The sequence below is a fragment of the Anser cygnoides genome, chromosome Z (assembly GCF_040182565.1).
Source record: "Anser cygnoides isolate HZ-2024a breed goose chromosome Z, Taihu_goose_T2T_genome, whole genome shotgun sequence".
Lineage (NCBI taxonomy): Eukaryota > Metazoa > Chordata > Aves > Anseriformes > Anatidae > Anser > Anser cygnoides.
In genome coordinates this window covers 45,645,143-45,665,736 of record NC_089912.1, presented here as the reverse complement: position 1 = coordinate 45,665,736, position 20,594 = coordinate 45,645,143, and the positions used below count along the sequence as shown (strand labels likewise).

General features: G+C 36.4%; 2 protein-coding genes across 7 annotated transcripts in view; one reads left to right on the top strand and one right to left on the bottom strand.

Moving 5' to 3' along the window:
• The window catches only part of VPS13A (vacuolar protein sorting 13 homolog A), a 121,294-nt gene extending 113,209 nt beyond the window's left edge, over window positions 1-8,085 (top strand). For both annotated transcript variants that reach the window (XM_066989087.1, XM_066989086.1), the window contains 2 exons: window positions 2,402-2,476; window positions 4,831-8,085. In XM_066989087.1, coding sequence (XP_066845188.1) covers window positions 2,402-2,476; window positions 4,831-4,881 — 126 coding nt within the window. In that variant the 3' untranslated portion in view covers window positions 4,882-8,085. The remainder of the gene's footprint in view (window positions 1-2,401; window positions 2,477-4,830) is intronic.
• Window positions 363-20,594, bottom strand: part of LOC106045455 (guanine nucleotide-binding protein subunit alpha-14) — a 90,127-nt gene continuing 69,895 nt past the window's right edge. For 3 of the 5 annotated variants that reach the window (XM_013195956.3, XM_013195957.3, XM_066989094.1), the window contains 5 exons: window positions 18,544-18,698; window positions 16,699-16,827; window positions 15,950-16,079; window positions 14,119-14,272; window positions 11,681-13,148 (listed from right to left, as the gene is read on the bottom strand). In XM_013195956.3, coding sequence (XP_013051410.1) covers window positions 12,958-13,148; window positions 14,119-14,272; window positions 15,950-16,079; window positions 16,699-16,827; window positions 18,544-18,698 — 759 coding nt within the window. In that variant the 3' untranslated portion in view covers window positions 11,681-12,957. Of the gene's footprint in view, window positions 1,681-11,319; window positions 11,641-11,680; window positions 13,149-14,118; window positions 14,273-15,949; window positions 16,080-16,698; window positions 16,828-18,543; window positions 18,699-20,594 lie in introns of those variants that run through there. The other 2 variants (XM_066989092.1, XM_066989093.1) reach the window with 2 other exon arrangements.

The window sequence follows — 20,594 nt, the reverse complement described above, 5'->3', positions numbered from 1 at the left end:
GTTTGTCTGAAATTTCCAAATTTCATACTTTGGAAAATGGTGATCGCAGTGGTTTTACTCAGGTGGGCAGCGGAGCTCCACCACAACAACTCTCTTACTTTTCCTACTCAAAGGGAAGTGGGGAGAAAATACAGTAAAAAGGTCTCAAGGGTTGAGATACGGGTGGGGAGATCGCTCAACAGTTCTCATCGAGGGCAAAACAGACTCAGCACAGGGAAATTAGTAAGATTTATTGCCTATTACTAACAAGCTAGAGAAGTGAGAAACAAAGAAAACAAACTAAAAACACCTTCCTCCCATCTTCCCTCTGTCACCTCCTCCCCCCAAACAGTGCAGGGGAAAGGGGGATGGGGATTGTGGTCAGCCTATAGCACTTTGCTGCTGCCACTCCTTCATGGTCACTCTCTGCCATGTGGGGCAGTCTCTCCTTGTGGGGTCCCTCCCAGCTGATGCCGTCCTTCCCAAACTGATTCTGCATGGGCTTCCCACAGGCAGCAGCTCCTCAAGAACTGCTCAAAATAGGGGTTAGTACCATGGGGTACCTCCCCCATCCTTCAGGAGCAAACTTGTCCAACATGGGTCCCCCACAGGCAGCATCTCCCACCAGATCACCTGTGTGGTCCCCTCTCCATGGGCTGAAGGTCTGGCCTGGAATCTGCTCCTGCGGGGGCTCTCCATGGGCCGCAGCCTCCTCCAGGCCACCTCCACCTGCTCCACCGGGGGCTCCTCCACGGGCTGCAGCGTGGAGATCTGCTCCGTGTGGGACCCGTGGGCTGCAGGGGGACAGCCTGCTCCACCAGGGGCCTCTCCACAGGCCGCAGGGGAACCGCTGCTGCGTGCCTGGAGCACCTCCTGCCCTCCTGCTGCACTGACCTCAGGGTCTGCAGGGCTGGTTCTTACTCCTCACTCTCCCAGCTGCTGTTGCCCAGCAGTTTTTTTTCCCTTTCTTAAATCTGATCTCCCAGAGGCACAAACAACGTCGCTTATTGGCTCAGCTCTGGGCAGCAGCAAGTCCCTCTGGAGCCAGCTGAAACTGGTCCTTATCTAACAAGGGTCAGCTTCTGGATTCCTCTCACAGAGGCCACGTATCTGTAGCCCCCCACTACCAAAACCTTGCCACGTAAACCTGCTGCAGTGATACAGCAAAACTTTCTCAGAAGGTTGGAGAATATTTTTATTATACACTCTAGTACTCATGCCAATATGTGGAAGTCTTCCCTATTGCCTTCCCAAAGATTCAAATATATCAAACCAATCCATCTTCATGTGCTATGCTTCAAGGATTTTTTCCTCCATTTGTTAATTATTAAGTTAATCAAAAATACAATAAGGTGTTAATGTCTTCTTAAAAACCACGATGACAAGTGCTTTCCAATTCAAGTTGAAGAATGTTGTTCTCAGTTGTGATTTTTCATGAAAACAAACAAAAAAAAAACCTTCCCTGGTAAATTGTGAAAGGAGAATAAGGAGAGAGATGAGCACTGATGACTGAAACAGAGGCAATATTCCTTAAAAAAAAAAAAAAAAAAAGATAAAATCTTGAATTCTTGTTGAGATGGTAACTGAAAATAATTTGAATCAATAAATTTTGCTGTCAGGGAGTTGGTTTGTTTCTGTTTTATTAAGTTTCATGTGTGTAATCGTTGAATCTTGGATGTCAGGACAGTCCTGATGTTTTACCTGCAAAGAACAAAGTCATTCAGTATTTCACTCAGATTGTTTGTTTCTATTGCAGAGCATAAAAGGCAGAGCCACATTGTTTTGGAATCCTCCAAACTGGATTTCTGACTGCAAATCAACTTTTGCAGGGTGAAATCCTACCATAATTCTTAGTTTCTACCATTTCAAACAATGCTGAATAACACATCTTTATCCAGTATTTCAGGGTCCGTTCAAATGTCTGCAATATGTTCTTCATTGAAATCTGTGGTTGAAAAGTGTTATTTTGCGAATCATTGCCCATGTTTTATTTCTAAGCCTAGATTATTATATTCAGTATCTAAGACCACTGCTGGAAAATCAGTACCAGTAGAATGCCAACCTAGGTAATAGCTTGAAGGAGGATAAAAAGATATTAGCATAGGGTACTGAATTTTGTTACCCCGTACTCCATTATTTGCATTCCATTCCTACTTACTTTGCAGGCCAGTCTCCAGCAACTCCGTGATATAGAAAGAGGTTTGTTGCTGTTGGTATGTTCAAGTCCACTGTGTTTTCAGGCAGAAAATGATGTTTCTCAGGGTGTGTGCATGTGATGTGAACATACTCAGATTAGTGTGATGGGTACATGATGCTTGGTGCTCTCTAAACTATAGCTGCCTTAATGGTAAATAACTTCTTACACATGAAGTTTGAAGAAACTAACTCTACAATTACCTAATTACTTTTTTTTTTTTTTTAGGAACGAGTAAAGTCTGTGTTCCATGCCAAAGAATTTGGAAAAATTATTAATTTTAAAAGTCCAGAGGATGCTAAGGTAAAATCAAAATATTATTACAATTATCCAGTGTTGCATTTGGCTTAAAAAGTGAAAAAAAATATTCTTAACCTTGAGTGTTGAAAATAAAATGTTTCATACTTGGTACTCTCTCCCATTGGACATGATCTCTCCTAACTGAGAGATCAATTGAGATCGTGTTTTAGACCCTGCAGCTCTTTAAAGCTTGTGTTTACAGTGTGAAATACCAGCTCCTTCCACTTTCTTATGCTTATAAAAATTCTCATCAGTCATATAATGCACATCATCTCCCTAGTGTCTCTGATAAATCTTAGTTTATAAATCTGACTACATCTACAAGCATAATGGTTGCTGATTTAGCGGATGAAGATACAAAGTTTCTGGGAATGTATGTAAAAGGTATATAATTTAAAAAAAAAAAAGAGTGAATTGGAGTGTTTCAGTATAAGCCAGAGTGCTACAATGTGTATAGGGGATTCTCTAGTTTAAGTTTCCATACAATTATTATGAAACTGTTCTCTGTTTAAAATTCAGTATTTCCACACAGGCCTTAAACAGATGGAAATAGCAATGATCTATTCATTACTGAATTTCAGAAATACTCAATCCAAACACCAAACTTATACTTACTTTTATCTTTGGAATTATAACTGTCAGACAGCTGATTTAATAGTACTGCTAATGAAAGTAAGCAATTGAGAATATGAATTAAAATAGTAAGATTTAGTAGAACAATATTTGTAAACTACCCCCAGAACTTAAGTTTAAGAATGAGGAAAAATCTTAACAGAGAATCAAATAGCTTATTTGATATATGATGTTATAAGAATTAGATACATTCTATATGATCTCTTCATTTTGACATCACTAGTTTTCACTGCAACAGAGTGGTTCAGGTCTGCTACCAGCACTATGAGTTAGCAAGGTTGCTAAAGTTCCGTCATATTTTTAATCAGTGTGAATCATTATTTTCACAAAGAATAAATTAATCTTGTATATATGCACACCTGTGGAATATGGTACCCTGGGTTCAAGCTTTGAAACAGTCTGTGAAAGCTGCATCTACTCGACAGTTTGTTGCTTTTTTTTTTTTGGCAAGGGTAGTTTACAACTGCAGCTGAGTGATACCTTTTGACTCTTAGCTCAAAAAGAATCACAAATACTATCAAGGTGTTTGAGAGCCCATTGCTGAATTTTACTTCTCTTGTACTCTATAGAGGTACTGAGCTCCTTTTTTTTTTTTTTTTTTTTTAAGCAGCACTGTTGTGGACCGTGAATCATGTTATGCATACTATAAGTGTTTAACCAAGGAAAAGAAAGCAGAAAAAACTGCATACTTTTCATTAAAATGTTGGTTTGCTTATTTTTCAGAAAGGTCCAAGCACCTCACACACAAAACCAACAGGAATGCAGATGTGAGGGGGTAAAAGTTCCTTGTCAGACAGACTTGGTACAGACTGTACTTATATCTTAGTGAAGGAATACTTAAAAGTTTCATCAAGAAATGCTGTCAGGGTCTTAGGGGCTGTCCTACTGAAAGTAAGATGTCTTTGAGAGTTCCTTCTGGGCTGTCTAGCCTACAGCTCACTTCTACAAATGTTAAATTTGTGCTTGTATATATACAGTGAAGACACCAAGGCAAGCGTTTTAGGAACAGTAAAAATGAAACTGAGACCCTTCACAGTAAGGAGTATGAGGTCACTTCAGAGACACTGCTTAGTGAATTTACTCCCCTTTTCAGTCTAGAGGACACTGACATAGAAAAACCTAGTTCTAGAGTTCCCAGAGTTCCGAGTCCTAGTGTAGTGTCCTAGAGTTCTGCATCTGTGAGAAGTGCCACATTTCTCTTCCGTGTTCAGCAAATATGAGAATTTGAAATTCATGAAAAGAAACCGAGTAGATGAGAAAAGCTTTTTTTCTATAAATAACTGTATTATCACATTGCTGCAAGATATTCTTGTCCACTGTCTTCTGTTATCCTTGGTTTTATAGTGTCGTCTGGGACTAGATGCATCTGGTGTTGTAGACTAATGCAGAGGGTTAATAATAATGTGCATGAAATAATGATTTCATTTACTTTTATAAAGTATTATTCATTGAAATGTAGTCCAGGAAACTGAACTATCAACCTAGGCAGCTTAACTAGTTGTGGTATTCAATGTTGTCATGTCAGATATTGGTACTTCAATGCCTCCATTTTCGTGTGAGAAAATCAGGCATTTATAATCTACGGTAGAATTTTAAGTACTGTGTTAAAACTTGGGGAGGGAGCAGGTAGTGAATTGTGTGGCCATCCCAACCATATTTGCAGCTGCTCTACATGGTTTTTACTTAAGGATACATTTTCATTATTTCCTTTTCCTTTCACACAGTGGATCCTTTCTAAACTGGAAGAAGTGAGAGAGAATCAGCCAAAATCATAACGAATTTAGAAGCACCAAGATATGAAGAACACTGAACAGCTACCTTCTAGTTTCCTTTGTACAAGTAGAACTATATGCATAGTAACAACAAAATTAAAAAAAAAAAAAAAAAGAGGGTGGGGAGTGCGGGGGTGGATTGATGAAATTATTTGTGGTCACTCCAGTCTACAGATACATCACAAAAGTAGCTGCTATTAAGTTTAAAGAAAAAACTCCAGTGATCAAATAATTTTGCCAAGTTTCAGCTTCTTGGATTTTTTTTTTACTTTATAGATTTCATTTTACTTAAACATTTTTTTTTTTTTCAAGGTACAGTTTTAAATGAATTTGTTTTACCATTACATTTGGCACTGAAGCTGAATTCTGAAATAATTCTTTTGGTACTATCCAGAGCAAATCTTTTGGCTTTGGAAAATCAATATTTAGTTTCTGTCTTCATTTTCTTAAGACTTGAGGCTGTGTTGAAATTCAAGCTTCTTTTGAAGGAAATGTTAACTTAATCATCACTAGTCTTACAATTCAAATTCTAAGAAGGTGTCTGTTCACCAGAAAAGCCTAATTTAGATGATCACAGGAGGGGCTGCATAGTTACCAAATATTTTCTTTTTGTAAACAAATAGACCAGGTCACGATGGATTTACATTACAATATCACTTTTAGTGTAAACTTTTTTATATCCTACTCAAGGAAATGTTGCAGCACCTTTATCATTATTCAACGAAAATATAACAGTTTACAAAAACTTACAATGGGGATAATTAATATATGTCTGCACTAGAAATATGAATTAAAGCTTATTATTCTAAATAAATGTTATTAACAGATTTGCAACTGAAGAAGGAAGTTTTGAGGTTATAAGGGCACTGTTGCATACCAAATATATGCCTTGGATATTGTGTGCTAAGCAAGTGGCAAATAAAGTCAGATTTATATTAAATAATAAATACAGTATTTCACAGTTGCGTTTTTCAACTCTTTTTACCTAATGGAACGTTTTTGTTTCATATCCAGACAGTAGAACTTTAATCAGGAGAGCCTGAAGCTGTGTGATACTACTTACTTCTTAGATGTGTTAGTCATAATATTGTTGAGTGGCTGATTACCGTGGTTGATGTAAAAAATTCAGGAAACAATGCAGTGTTAGGTAAAGGTTTCCATTAATTCCCAAATCAAAGTCTTCAGAATTTCTGGTATATATATAGTCAGTATCCACTGCCAAAATATTCTTTCCAAACAGTTGTTTGGAATGCATATATCTGTGGGATTTAATTATTCTGACACTGCCAGTGGTGCTTGTGAGATCCAAGTTGTTGCATTATTGTAAAATCTAGAATGACTAGCATGCTAACCTGCAATTGCAGTTCCTTACTGTAAGTCTTGTCTTAGGTGTTAAGTAACCAGTTAGTTGTTTACAAAATACAGATGATTTTTTTAATTTTTCCCATAAATTGCAAAGTGAATCAAAAGATTATATGTGAATTCTGAACTATGACAATGACTGTTACTCCGCTCGTTTATACAACAGATACCAAAAGTGTTAACTCAGGTTATATTCATGCAAAAATAAGAGAATACTTTGCCTTAGGTAGTACTGTCTTTAGGTGCACTGAATAACATTCCACATCCATATTTTTTTTAAATCAATCATATTTAATCATAGGCATGATAGTTCAATTTATTTAGTTCAATTTATTTATTTTGCCAACAAACTCGTGATTCTCAAACCTCAACTGTCTCTTCAGTAGTATTTGAGCAATTTAATCATTAATGTTGTTTAATTTAGTTTAAATTTTAAATATGTGTGTCTGTGGTTAAGCTTATGTTTCTGGAAAACAAAACAATTCCCCCAAAGTTTCAATTTTTCTATGAAGTATAAATTATTTTGAGCTCCTGTGCTGACTAGAGCTGTTAACATGAGAACTAGAACAGTGGAAGTGTGCTGGTCTGATCTACATCCAAAATGTTTGAAAGTCAATGTGGGATGTTTCACCACCTCCCTCCTTGTCTTAGCTTTTAATGACAACATGATTTTCTCTAGCTCAATTTTTTCTAGTCAGTAAATGGTATCTTTTTCCTTTGCTTTTTCATATGCTTTCTCCATACAGTCATGAATCAATTTTGCCATTTCTCAGCAGACATCAGTTGTCTCTGTTTTAACTGTAAATCAACTTGGAAAGAGGAGAAAAGTATTCAGAATTATGCTGTTGCGTACCTTAATGGATTGCTGAAAATTATTTTAGATGTCCACTCTGGTGTGCCTCATTCCATATTTCATTTTTTTCAACAAGAAAGTAGAACAGATGTATTAATTTTTATTGAATATGTATATGCAATTATACAAGGGAATCTCAACAACAAAAAAAAATGTAGGTATCTAAATCTGTCCACTGTAGTGCCTAAAAGTATACTATGGCCTTTGTTGAAGAATGGTTTCTATTCTGGGCAAATGTTACCTAAACTTAAATCCTTTAAAAAATGTCATTTAGATTCCCAGTAGTAGCTTATTACTGGTTAGACTTCCCTCTCTGAAAGGAATGATCAAAAGTAGAATTGAAGATGGTGACGAAAAGTACTGCTGGGTGCAGGTGACCGGATTATGCAGTGTTCTAAAATGAGCAGGGCACATTGCTAAAACAATTGTTTGCACCTTTTTTTTTTTTTCAGCTGCATGGCTTTGCATGGCATGGCTTTTTTGTTTCCACCCTCTGCCCTGCTTTCCCCCCCAGCCCATCCCAGTCTCCTCCCCACTGACAATAAAGTAAAACTGAATTTTATTTGACTGGAATTTGATTATTGTTTGTTTTCCATATATGTTGCATTAATAGCTGTGTGTTTTTGTTTTTTAATTTATTTACGAGTGACACTTATTCAAAATTTGGTGAGTAGAAATTGACAAATGAAGTCAAATCACATCTCTGAGAACACAGGGTCAAGCTTCTGTTCCAGCAATACAGACGTTAGTCTTTACCTTTGTAAGGACAGATTTAATTACTAGATTTATTTATATATATATATATATATAATTTCCCTCTGGTGTAATCTTTTTCTCTTGATACATTGAAAAAACGTAGGTGGTATTGCCAAATCACCAGCTTCTTATGAAATCATCTTGATTTTTCCAAAAAATTATGTTCATATGCCATTGACTATTTATTATCTGTACCATTTCAAAAAAAAATACACTCACATATCAAAAATCACTAAGATATTTTGTTCCTTTTGAGTTATTTTTAGTAAATATATCTGCAAATAACATTAAATATCATAGACTAGTCAACACAAGAATACTACTGCTATGTAATGGTAGTTAAAATTTAACACAGCACAGTCCTGAATATCAAGTTCAAACCCTCAGTTTTCTAATTATTCTGCTGATGTAAAACAGTTTCAATAAATGTCCCATACGTTAATAGGATTGTTCAGTCTTGTGGCTTGTTTGTAAATATTTCCATACTATGTTTAAACTGATATTATGTCTGATTTGTATGTATTTCCTGGTCTTGTGTTAGCCTCAAGAATTAGATTATTCTGCAAACTATTCAGACTTCTCTTACCCTTCTTAAGCTTTTTACATTTGAATTCCAGAAAAGAACAATCTAAAGACTGCATTGCTTGGAGTCATGTAAGTGTTGTACAAGGCAAGAGTCTGCAGTGTTTCTTCAGCAAATCATACAATTCTACTATTTATTTATTTATTTATTTTTTGATTAAAGTCTCCCTTCTACGATAGGGTTACAGCATTGGTGGAGAGGGGAAGAGAAGCTGATGTCATCTACCTGGACTTGTACAAAGTATTTGGCACTGTCCCTCATCATATCCTTGTCTCTAAACTGGGGACACAAGGATTTGATGGATGGACCACTCAGTGGGTAAGGAATTGGCTGGGTGGTTATACTCAAAGAGTTGTGGTCAACAGCTTGATATCCAGGTGGAGACCAGGGATGAGTGGTGTTCCTCAGGGGTTAGTATTGAGACAGAGTTGTTTAACATATTTGTTGGTGACATGGACAGTGAGATCGAGTGCACCCTCAGCAAGTTTGCCAGTGACACGAAGCTGAGTGGTGCGGTCGACAGGCTGGAGGGAAGGGATCTGGACAGGCTTAAGAGGTGGGCCTACATGAACCTCATGAGGTTCAACACGGCCAAGTGCAAGGTTCTGCATCTGGGCTGGGACAATCCCCAGCACAAATACAGGCTGGGTGGAGAATGGATTGAGAGCAGCCCTGGGGAGAAGGACCTGGGGATGTTCGCTGATGAGCAGCTCAATGTGAGCCAACAATGAGCGCTTGCAGCCCAGAAAGCCAGCCATATCCTAGGCTACACCAAAGGAAGCGTGACCAGCAGGTCGATGGAGGTGGTTCTTTCCCTCTGCTTTGCTCTAATGAGACCCCACCTGGAGCACTGCATTCAGCTATGGGGCCCCAGCACAAGGAGGACATGAACCTGTTAAGACTGGGTCCAGAGGAGGTCCATGAGGATGATCAGAGGGCTGGAGTATCTTTGTTGTAAAAACAGGCTGAGGGAGTTGGGATTGTTCAGCCCGGAGAAGAAAAGGCTCTGGGGAGACCATATAGCATCCTTCCAATATGTAAAGGAAGTCTAAGGGAAAGCAGGGGAGGGACTCTTTGTCAGGGAGTGTAGTGACAGGACAAGGGGGGAATGGCTTTAAACTAAAAGAGGTTAGATTTAGATTAGGCGTGAGGAGGAAATTCTTTACTCAGAGGGTGGTGAAGCACCGGCAGTTGCCCAGAGAAGCTGTGGATGCCCCATCCTTGGAAGTGTTCAAGGCCAGGCTGGATGGGGCTTTGGGCAACCTGGTCTGGTGGGAGGTGTCCCTGCTCATGACAGTGAGTTGGAATGAGGTGATCCTTAAGGTCCTTTCCAACCCAGACCATTCTATGATCCTGCTCTGTTGATTCTGTAGTGACTAATTCTTACTGAAGATGCAGCAAAAACTGAAGGAGTATCATTGTATCCAGTATCAATGAAACATTCACCTCTCAGGAGCTAAGGATATGTGTGTGTCAAGTCTCTAACAATTAATTACTGACTTTTTTTATGTTGATCAATTTATCTAAAACTACAGAGGATGGCTTTAAGGTTTGATTTTACTAAAAAGCTTTTAGTTTAAAGTTACTAAAACCAGCCAGGGTGATGGAGCTGTCCATCTTACTATATTGTGCATATTATTTCTGAAATTAGTTCAGAACTGTGAAAAGGCTTGTGTTTGTTTGTTTGTTTTTTACTTAAAGCATTGGGTCCATATATTTCAGAAGAACCTGTTTATTACATGTAGGAACTGTTGGTGAAAAATACTGCTAACATGCACCATGTATTTGCGATTGTTCCTGATGCAATGCAAAGTCTGTTTCTGACTTGACTTTTATGTGTATCATGCTTGTCTCATGAAGCATGTCAAAATTGTACAAAGCATACTTCTGTTTTCATTCAGAAAACTTGCATTTATCATCATCTTATCTTGAAATGCAAATTGACATATTTTGTTTATGCTATTCTTGAATGTCTTATGCTTAGGTAACTGACACCTTTTTTCCTGCCTATAAATCTATTGCCCACTTAAAATTTGACTGTTATTGTTACCAGTGTCTTACTTTGGAATTTTATGGTCAGTATATGTAAGTATATATATGCATCATCTAAGAGCTCATCATCTAGAGTCACGCTTCTTGCTTTTGTGACAGTAGGTAGGATCTAAGTATCTATATTTACATTTACAGCAGACACGGGATTTTTATAAAGAGGTTTTTATTTTTTCCTGGGCAAATCTGGAACAAGAGTTCAAAATATTCCTGTAATACTTTGAAGGAGCAGTGAATTCCCTGTGAAGTCTCCTCCTACAAGGAGTAAAAAAATGTCCAGTGCCATTCATTCTTGTTAACTCATCATCCCCTGAGCAATATATCAATGGTTGAAACAAACGTGACTGCTGGAATAAGTATGGCGAGCTAGGACACTAATAGGCAAAAAGTGAGAAAACCTCAATTTTCATTTTGTTGGATCTCTCTTTTTTTTTTTTAATCTTTATGGATTTTCACTTTGTGTATCAAACATGTAGAGAATTATGTGCAGAAGTGTGTCTGGGTAAGTGACTTTACAAAGGTTTTAAAGTGTTGGTTGAGAGGTGTTACAGAAAAGCTTGTACTGATGAGTCCTGTAAAATGCTAACTGTCTCACCATCTGCAGTGCTTGTTCTCCAGAAAAGCCTGACTCCCGGATTTCTGGTATGAAGGTACTCTTCAAATGAAATATGAAAGTGCTGAGAGTTTAAGTAGATGTTTTCCCAGGAGTTCCTACAGAGCTCAAAATTGGATCAAGAAGTTCAAGCACTTGGGCACTTTATGCTTTCCTCCATCAACTTTGCTTCCCTAGAAAAAGTTCATATTTCTGTTTCTATGTAATTGGAAGTTCTGAAGTAACTTTTGTTTTGTTTTGTTTTGTTTGAGCAAGAGTGTTTAGCAGAGGCACATTGGAAGAATTGTAATGTTGTTAATATTTTTAGAGAGGGTAGAGATAACATACTGGGAATTCAGAAGATATATGCAGAGTCTTGCTGCTGTATGCTGGACTTCCTGTTGCTCCTCCTTGGTCTTTTCTAGTCTGACAAGTGGTACTGTACCCTGCAGCACCTCATTTCATTGTATACTGCACTGTTCCCTCAGTGCTGATTATTGCCATATAGCAGTATGGGCAAAACTGTAAAACAGTGTTAAGAACAGTCTTCTACAGCTTGTTCCAACGCTACAGAAAGAACAAATGAATCAAATGTTACAGGGTGTTTTCTCATTAAGAATTAAAAAAGAGCTCTGGACATACTTTATCTGTACGATTAGGCAAAAGGTAGCTGCGCTGTTGAATTTGTGATTCAGTAAACATCTTTTATGAACAGTGAAAGGTCAGGGTGTGCTTTTCACAGGAGTGAGCTGTGAGAGCTATTAATCCGGCTCAACACACAGAAACGTTATGCTGAAAATCAAATAATTTTAATTTTTCTGTGATGTATGGAAATCACTATTTCATATTGATTTTAAGAACCGTTGCTATAATACTGCTTGGAAAAATGGTATTGTCATTCATTTGTATACAAGAGAATCTTGGCATGTCTTTAGAGCTGAGTTAATGCTGGTAACAAGAGTTCAACTAAAACAATCCCTTTACTGGTGTTACGAGGTTAATTAATTAAATGCCAATTACTACCATGAGGTTTTGCAATGGGTAAAAAGGGTTTTCAAAATTGCTGGAGTTGGTCTGCCTAACATCTTCAGACACTGCTGGTCTGAGAATTTTTAATCAGATGAATAAGAATTGATCGAGGTATTAGTGATCCTGGCATCATTACTGGAGAAGTTTGTAGTTGGACAGTGCAAAGGGGATCACGTAATGGCTGGAAGTCTTTTGGAGGAGAGGTTTTACTGGTTTCTAATCCATGCAAAACTACCTGTGGAACTCAGTAATGGGGAAAATGCAAAGTGTAAAAAGCAAGTTAATGCAAGTTACTTTACTGACTTGGAGGAATTTAAGGACTAGATTATCCACAGGCAGCTGTGTGGATAATCTTCCAGTTCCTGTGGCAGTGAATCCTGAGAACATTTACTAAACACATTTAACCCAGTCTTTTGACTACGTTGCTCAGAACAATAATTAAAAAAATATCTAGCACTTTAAAATAACACTAACTTGCCATTTTTAAGGCATCACTGTTTGAAATTTTATAAGCTATGATTGAAAACGATAAGCTTAAAAAAAACGTTAGGAAGTACCACCTGGGCAGCAATGTAGTTACAAACATTCTTTTAAATATTCTTAATTCCCACAGCTGTCACAAATTAACTCACAGGCACAACTGGCATGGAAAATATGAAAAGAGATTTTTAAATGTATAGTTTACGAAGTAAATGTTGAAACTTAGTCTTTAAAGTTCTCCTAATCCATACTTCAGTAAATATAAAAACCTCTTCCCATTTCTGTAAATGGTATTTAAAAGACACCGTTTTTTTAAATCAATAGAGGCTGTGCTATGAGTAAATCACACTCAGTGGATACAAGCACATTTTTAATTTAAACCAGATTGAACTCCCTCAGGTTTAGTTGCAGGATCGTGTCCTTGACAGCAGCAAAGACAAAACGAATATTTTCTGTGTCTGTGGCACAAGTGAAGTGGGAGTAAATTACTTTCTCCTTGTCGGGGTTCTGATCCTGATACAGCTTCAAAATGAAGTCTCTGGCAGCTTTGACATCTTGTTTAGGTCCTAGTCAAAAACACAATTGGTGCTTTTAAACAGTTGAAAACTATATAGGTCAGCAAAGAAATATGACAGTATATGAACAGCCTAACTTCATATTTAAATATGAAATAGCTATAAAGGCATACTCCCTTTTTTGGAATGTTCTCATTCATATGTTAGTGGGGCAAAAGATGCTGTAACACTGCTTAGTATAATGTGTGTGGGTTTTTTTAAAGTAAACCTTACAGTTCAAAGTAATTTGTTGTAATACCCTACACAACTGAAATTACCCAGCACATTTTAATAGTTTGCTACACTTGTAGCATCTCAAAAACCATGAGAGAAATTTTATAAAACACATGTAGTAAACAGCTTTCTCTTTAGCCAAGAAGGGGATCTGCGCTTCCTCTGTAGCTATGAAATCATTGCCACTCCTTTTTTAATTAGTTGAAGGATGTCTTGTAGAATACAATACTGTATTAAGTTATGGAGTATATCTGTGATTATTTTCTTCATTCTTTTGGGTACTTTAATTATCAGTAATGTTTGTTAAGGAAAGTTATTCAGGATGTTTTTTAACTTTGAACTTTAGGTAGTTATAATAAATGCAAAATTATACTGTGGATTTTTACCATAGAAAGAGTTGGATTAATAACCATATTACCCAGGTTCCCCCCGTATCTTGTCTCTTGACACTGAATATAGGTGGAAGAGATGCATCTGATAACTTAATAGTGACAATGCCATTCAAATGGTAACGGAGTGGCTGCAAGAAATGTCTCAAGAACCCATCTGCAATGGTTCAGTTAACAAACAAATTTTAAAAGCAACTGTAAAACTGAGTAACTTAAGATTGTATTTTAAAGGAGAGGGTAGAAAAGCAAAGATATGAAATATACTGCATAATTCCACTTTCCCTGCTACATTTAATGAGGAAAAGCTGATTTAAATACAGCTTTTATGTTTGTGAACATAGTCTGGAATAAATGCTTACCCGTGTATTCTGGAAAGTAACTAATTAGATCGGAATACATGATTTTCTCTTCTAGAAGATCTTTTTTATTTAAAAACAAAATGACTGAAGAATTCAGAAACCAGGGGTATGTAATGATAGTTTTAAATAAGGCCTTGCTTTCTTCCATTCGATTCTATAAGAACAAAAGTGAATATGAAGTTACACTCTCTAAAGAGTAGCATATACAAATCACATCAGCCAGAGATCATAAAGGTGTTTTTTTTAAAGCTATTTTACAGTATATATGTGTGTGTGTATATATACAACCTTTATAAAGTGCAATCACAATTCACTGGTTTATTATTACTATTTGTTTACTGGGTTTTGGATCCCCCCCTATGAATGGCTTAATGGGACATGAAATCAAAGTAAGCCTTGATAATAATTTCTTTTTTTGAATTTTTGTGTGAATTAGTGAGTAGCCATGGACTGCTAAATGAAAGCCTTTGATGACTTTACAAGTGAGAATTGAAGCAGGCTGTATCTGATCTGTGATCTTGCTGATCTCTTCTCTCTGGTGACAGTGATAGGACCCAGAGGGGAGGAAATGGCATGGAGTTGTCGTGGAGCTGACAGGGGAGGGTCAGGCTGGTTATCAGGAAAAGGTTCTTCACCCAGAGGGTGGTTGGGCACTGGGACAGGCTCCCCAGGGCACAGGTCATGGCACCGAGCCTGCCAGAGTTCAAGAAGCGTTTGGACAATGCTCACAGACACATGGTCTGATTTTTTTTTTTTTTTTTGGTCCTGCGTGGAACCAGGAGTTGGACTCGATGATCCTTGTGGGTACCTTCCCACTCAGGATATCCAATGATTCTGCATTATAATATACCTAAAGGACAAGAGCATAGGTATTCCTCTATATTAATAATAAAGTCTGGTCATGTTGTTCATTTCAAGAAAGATCTTAGGAACAACACAGTTGGAGATTGCTGGTTGACATTTCTGAACACAAATTTGTGATGGAAGTCACTTTATTTACCATACAGACTTATGTCCAAAATGAACATAACAGAATATCCAAGACAGTGGAAGTAAAAATATTACTTACAGTTACCTATGTTCATTCATCAAAAGATGACAGAAAACTTTGAAGACTCATTCTAAACTACAATAAATGTTGTGACACTTCAGAAAGTGAAGTTAGGTTTGCTTTTCATAGTTCAAACAGATCTTTAGAAAATGATCTGATAAAGGCTTTGCCACTTTAGAGATCAAATGGTATTAAGAGTATCTGGACAACATTTTAAGTAATCCTCTAACTTTCAAGATGGAAAGCAACCATTATCAAAAATAATGCAATTCCATCTATGTGCTTTTCTCCCAAATTGTCTAGTATTTTCTTTTTTTTTGCATCGTTCTCTGCAACATCTGGCCACTGATGATGATGGCATTCTAGAACAGACAGAAGAACCCAACTAACATTTCTTAACCTTGGGAAAGAGGTAAATTTCAAGTTACTTTGTCTCAATTCTCCTTAATTTGGGTACAGGTTAATTCTGAAGTGTCAGGGACTTAAATAAATAAAACCCACAACTGTTTACAGTTGATTGAGGTAGTTTTACTTGTTTAGAGATACTGTTAATATTCATTTTTATACATCCTGAGGCATGGTTTAAATCATGTTTTTAAATTAGTTTCCTCTTCTTTTTTTCAGGTAGGCTGCTAATTTAATACAACCCAGGAAGCTGATCGAGCAGTCACAAATGTAGTTCTAGTATTTGCAAATGCTTTTATGAAAGACATGTAAATGCTGTCTTTCTTACAAAAGCACACACCTTTTTCTGTACATAATTTAGATATCCCCACTTACCTCATTGTCACATTCTGCCAAGACTTGATCGTATTCACTTAATGCAACTAAGAAAATGATGGAAGTAACACTTTCAAAACAATGAATCCACTTCCTTCTTTCTGACCTTTGGCCACCTACATCCACCATCCTGTTAAAGAAAAATACAGTCAACATTTTAGTCGTTTCCATAACATACTTTAAATATATCTAAAGGCCTTATAATAGCTCACCTACCTACGTTATGCTTGAACCATGAAGGTATATCTTAATATTATTTGTTCTGTTTAATATTTAAATTCTATTCACTTGCTGAAGTGCCACAAATTTCACTGCACTTCACTGTAAGCACATAAAGCGTACATGCCATCTGAGGCACAATACAAATATAATGCTGTTTTATTGTTTTGGTAGAAATTTAAAGATATTTAAATAAATTTAAATAAAAATATCAAAACGTGGTCCACTTTGTATCCACACACACTCCAAAATTCCTCCTGCTCCCCCCAGAAAAACAGCGTAGTCACATCTCTATTCAACAATCAAAATTAAATACATTATACATGAATTACACCCATATCTTATTACAAGTACCACCGCCCTCATTCCAGACTTTTTAATTAAAGTAATAGTTCAGAATACATAGTGATTTGGCTGAAGTGCTGAAAATACAATACCAATTGAATACAAAAGCTTGAAAGACCTTGGAAATGAAGTTTCAGCAACTACTTTCATAATTGTATACTGAATCATTTGACAAGCAGTCTTACCTAAATATAATATTTTCTAAATCAAAAGGATACTCGATAATTCCTGTAGTTGGCACTCTGACTCTAAGAATATCTTGCTGAGTTGGCACAAAGGAGGGCATAGCAATACGATCGATGTCAGTAAAATAACTGAAAAGTTAAATATACAACATAAACAAGATTAATGCAGTTCCATAAATTAATCATACAGATTCAAAACCAGAGTACTGATCAGTGATCACAGGAATGTTCCCACAAATGCAGCTGAACAAAAATTCACTTGTATGTGGCATAACAACAATTGTTGCTAGCATAAAAAAAACAAGCCTTTACTTACCTGACACTTAGGTGTATGTTTCAGACAGAATACTACTAGTTAAGAGATGATGCTTGAATATTCTATAGACAATTGGCCTACACCCAAAATGATCAACTTTATTTGTATAATCTTTGCTTCTACCTCAAAGTAAATATGATAATTTCCTGTGTAAATATGATAATTAAGATTTGAACACATAATTATCAATTCTAACTATAATGCTAAGCAACATTCCTCCTATCCCCTAGCATTTTATCTGTGATGCTAATATTTCATGTGAACGTGAAAGTGTGCTGGACAAAATTCAGAAGAATAATTAATGGAAAGCACTGCAAACATGAATGCTTCCACCTTATATATTTTAATGTAAAAGGTGATGCATTTAGCTTGTGCTTTTCATACATGTCTTTCTAGAATTTAATCACAGCTATTCCTGTGCCTAAATAAATGAGCGGTGTGTGAGGAAGTCAGACAAAAAGAATTGATGCCTGGTATCCCTGTCTGCAATCTATCTTCCCACCACTAGAAAGCAACATTAGATCATCCTGAATGCTACCATGGCCTATAAAACCTGTAAATTGTATTCCAAATCATTCTATGTGTTTGTAGCACAAACCTTCCTTTATCTGAGCACTAATTCTCCCTCTTTGTCTTTGGTGATAGAGGAAGAATGTCATTGTACTCTCTTCTTGCTGCCCAGTCATCTCTCACATTTGAGCACCAAAATAAAAAATGCTCACACTAAAGAAAAGTTAGCTAAGAAATGTTTTCTAAGTTTTCTCTTCTGAATGAGAAAATTCTTCCTCTCCAGCAAAGTCACAAATTGCTATCGAGATCTTAACTGCAATTAACAGTAAAATAAAGATTTAATCAAATTTAAAGTAAAACTAGTTTTCAATTTTGGTTAATTTCTTAGAAAATGAAGCTAGAATAGACAGACTGTCAAGTAGCACCCTTCTCCAATGCAAGATTATTTAAAAACAAAGCAGACAGACATCTGTTAGGAATAAGGCTTAACACACAAGAGCAGATTGCCCAAGTGTAACCCTTTTGAATCAAAGTTTACCGTAAATGCCTCATATGAATGTTCCTTGCTGAAATATAACTTTGCTGCTTTTCAACCTTGCAGAAACAGAAATTTATTTTTTCTGTTTTCTTAAAGCAATCATTTTTCATAATTAAATTCCAGGAAAACTGGGGGAGAGGTATATCCTCATTCTTATTTATACCCCAATATCTTCATGTAATTATGAGCTTTCTGACCTGCCCGCTTGTTGTCAATGTATTTTGTACAGCTGTTTTTCATGATTTCTCCCATGGGAAACTCAGTTATGTACCAGCTGTGTTGACCTCAGAACTGGGAGGGATAATAGTCCTGGCATGCTCAGAAAACCTCAGATTAGTTTGTTTCATCACTCCTGCTTAAAATCTTCTGTTTATCACAGGCCAGCAGAGACACAGGTACAAATAATAGAATCAGAGTAAACCTCTCTCTTTATTAACTACATTAAGGCTGGATTCTTCTTGTCATTAGGTAGTGTACTTACTATTTAGCAGAGTCTGAGAGCTGGTACTCCCTCCGTCGGTCGTAACACTCTTGAATTCCTGGGTCTTTCCAGAGATTCTTGATTGCTTCAACTTGCTTTATTTCCAGCACTGTCACTTTATCCACTTCCACTTCTCTGATCATCTGAGCACTCTCCTAATTAATTAAATGATTACACTATTGTGAAAAAGTATTGCTAACTGTCAGCATGCAGAATGCACTCTCCCTTTTCTTTATTATAAGCATTCCCATTGATGAGACTAAGCATCAACAAGGAACCTAGGAGAAAGAAAACAGTTTCAGTCTTTGAATGTATTTAACTTTTGAAGTCAAATGACTGCTACTGAATGTCTTGACCAAGTTAATCTCACGTACCATCACCCAGTTGTGATTTATTTATTTATTATTTGAAAGGGGACTTTTACCGAGGCCAGGAGGAACTCTAAACTTACCATTCTAAAATTCACTAAATTTTAATACCAATTTGTAACAGTTGTAACTTTTCTAAATGTCTAGATACTTTTTTAGTATAGATACTGTTGTTTCTGGACAGAGCAGAGGCTAACTATGTGTAAAAAATCATCAAGCAGGCATCAAATTCCTGCAACACATCTGTTTCACACCTACCTCATTTAGATACAGGCAAGGTATTACTCTGTGGAAATAAGTGATTTTTATTTGCTCTCTGCTGTTAACTGTTAGAGGTACTGCAAACATAAACGTATGTCTTGCTTTTAAGGAACACAAAAGAATATATCAAAGAATTTATCTTTCTCTATTAACACTCAGTGGGTTACATACTGATGCTTGCTAATACCTTTAGATCTCTTAAAAAGTATTGTTCTAAAATGCATTTAGTATTGAAATAAATTATTTTGTGTTTTGAACATAACAGTTTGGTTACTGTAAATTCAGTTTGTTAACACTTTTTCCAATACATTCCTAGCTGTCATCAAGATTTTAACTTACATTCTCTTTAAAAATGAAATAAAATTTCTTCCCTATCTCTTATTTAAGCTTGGGAAAGCCACAGGTAGTAACTCTGCATACCAAACTGTTTTGTGTAACTGAATCATGATAACATGCTCCACCAGACTCCAAACTTTTATTTTTCTGTTGTAGAGTTCCACTACCAGGAATTCCAGAAAAGAATTATTAAATGTTGTCCAAACTTTCTAAGTTTACATTTTAACGAGTATCTTCTGGTATCGACAACAGCATACCACAGAATTAGTTTAAATATGAAACTTTATAATGGGATTTTGCCAGGAAGTCAACTTCATTGTTACAAGTAGACAGGGTCGTATTTTAAAACCTTCTCTGCAACTTGGATGTACACTAGAAGTATAGTTTTATTTTTTTCCAAAGCTAGAGTGGAAGTTTATAGAATTCTCACCAGTAAGAAGCTAACCCAAGAAACACTGTGAAAATACGCTGCATTGCACTGCATGAGCAGTAGGTGCTTCACAGAAAGAAAAGAAAGGACTTACTAACATGAGAAGTAAAGGAAAGGAAAGGAAAGAAAACAAAACAAATACACAGACATTACAGACTAAATCAAGGAACAAAGAGGGAAAATGCAAAACAGCACAAACACATGTTAACAATATCAGTTATTGGCATGGATTTTTTTTTTTAAATGAAATTCAAGCAACAAATACATTCCAGAATTCATCCTTAATTAAAATATGTATAGCACATTATGCTCTCTCTAAACATGGTGTAAGAAGGAACAGCAAAAGTGACAGGAAAAGTACTGACAGAAAAAAAAAAAGCTAAGGAATATTGGATACAACAGAAGTAGGTGACTCTTTGTTTCATTAAACAAAAAACAAGCCTTATGATCATGGAAAGAAACTGTGTATAAAAAAGTGGAAAAGTTATTTGGCAAATCCACTCAAAACCTGTGTCTAAGCTGTTTAGCATATCAAAAAAATCTATTAGCCTTTTAAAAATCTATTAAGTTACTTTCGACTGGAAATCCAACTTAATCCTGCATTGAAAGGCCAACAGACAATGCATAACAAGCACAATATCAACATTAAATTGTTA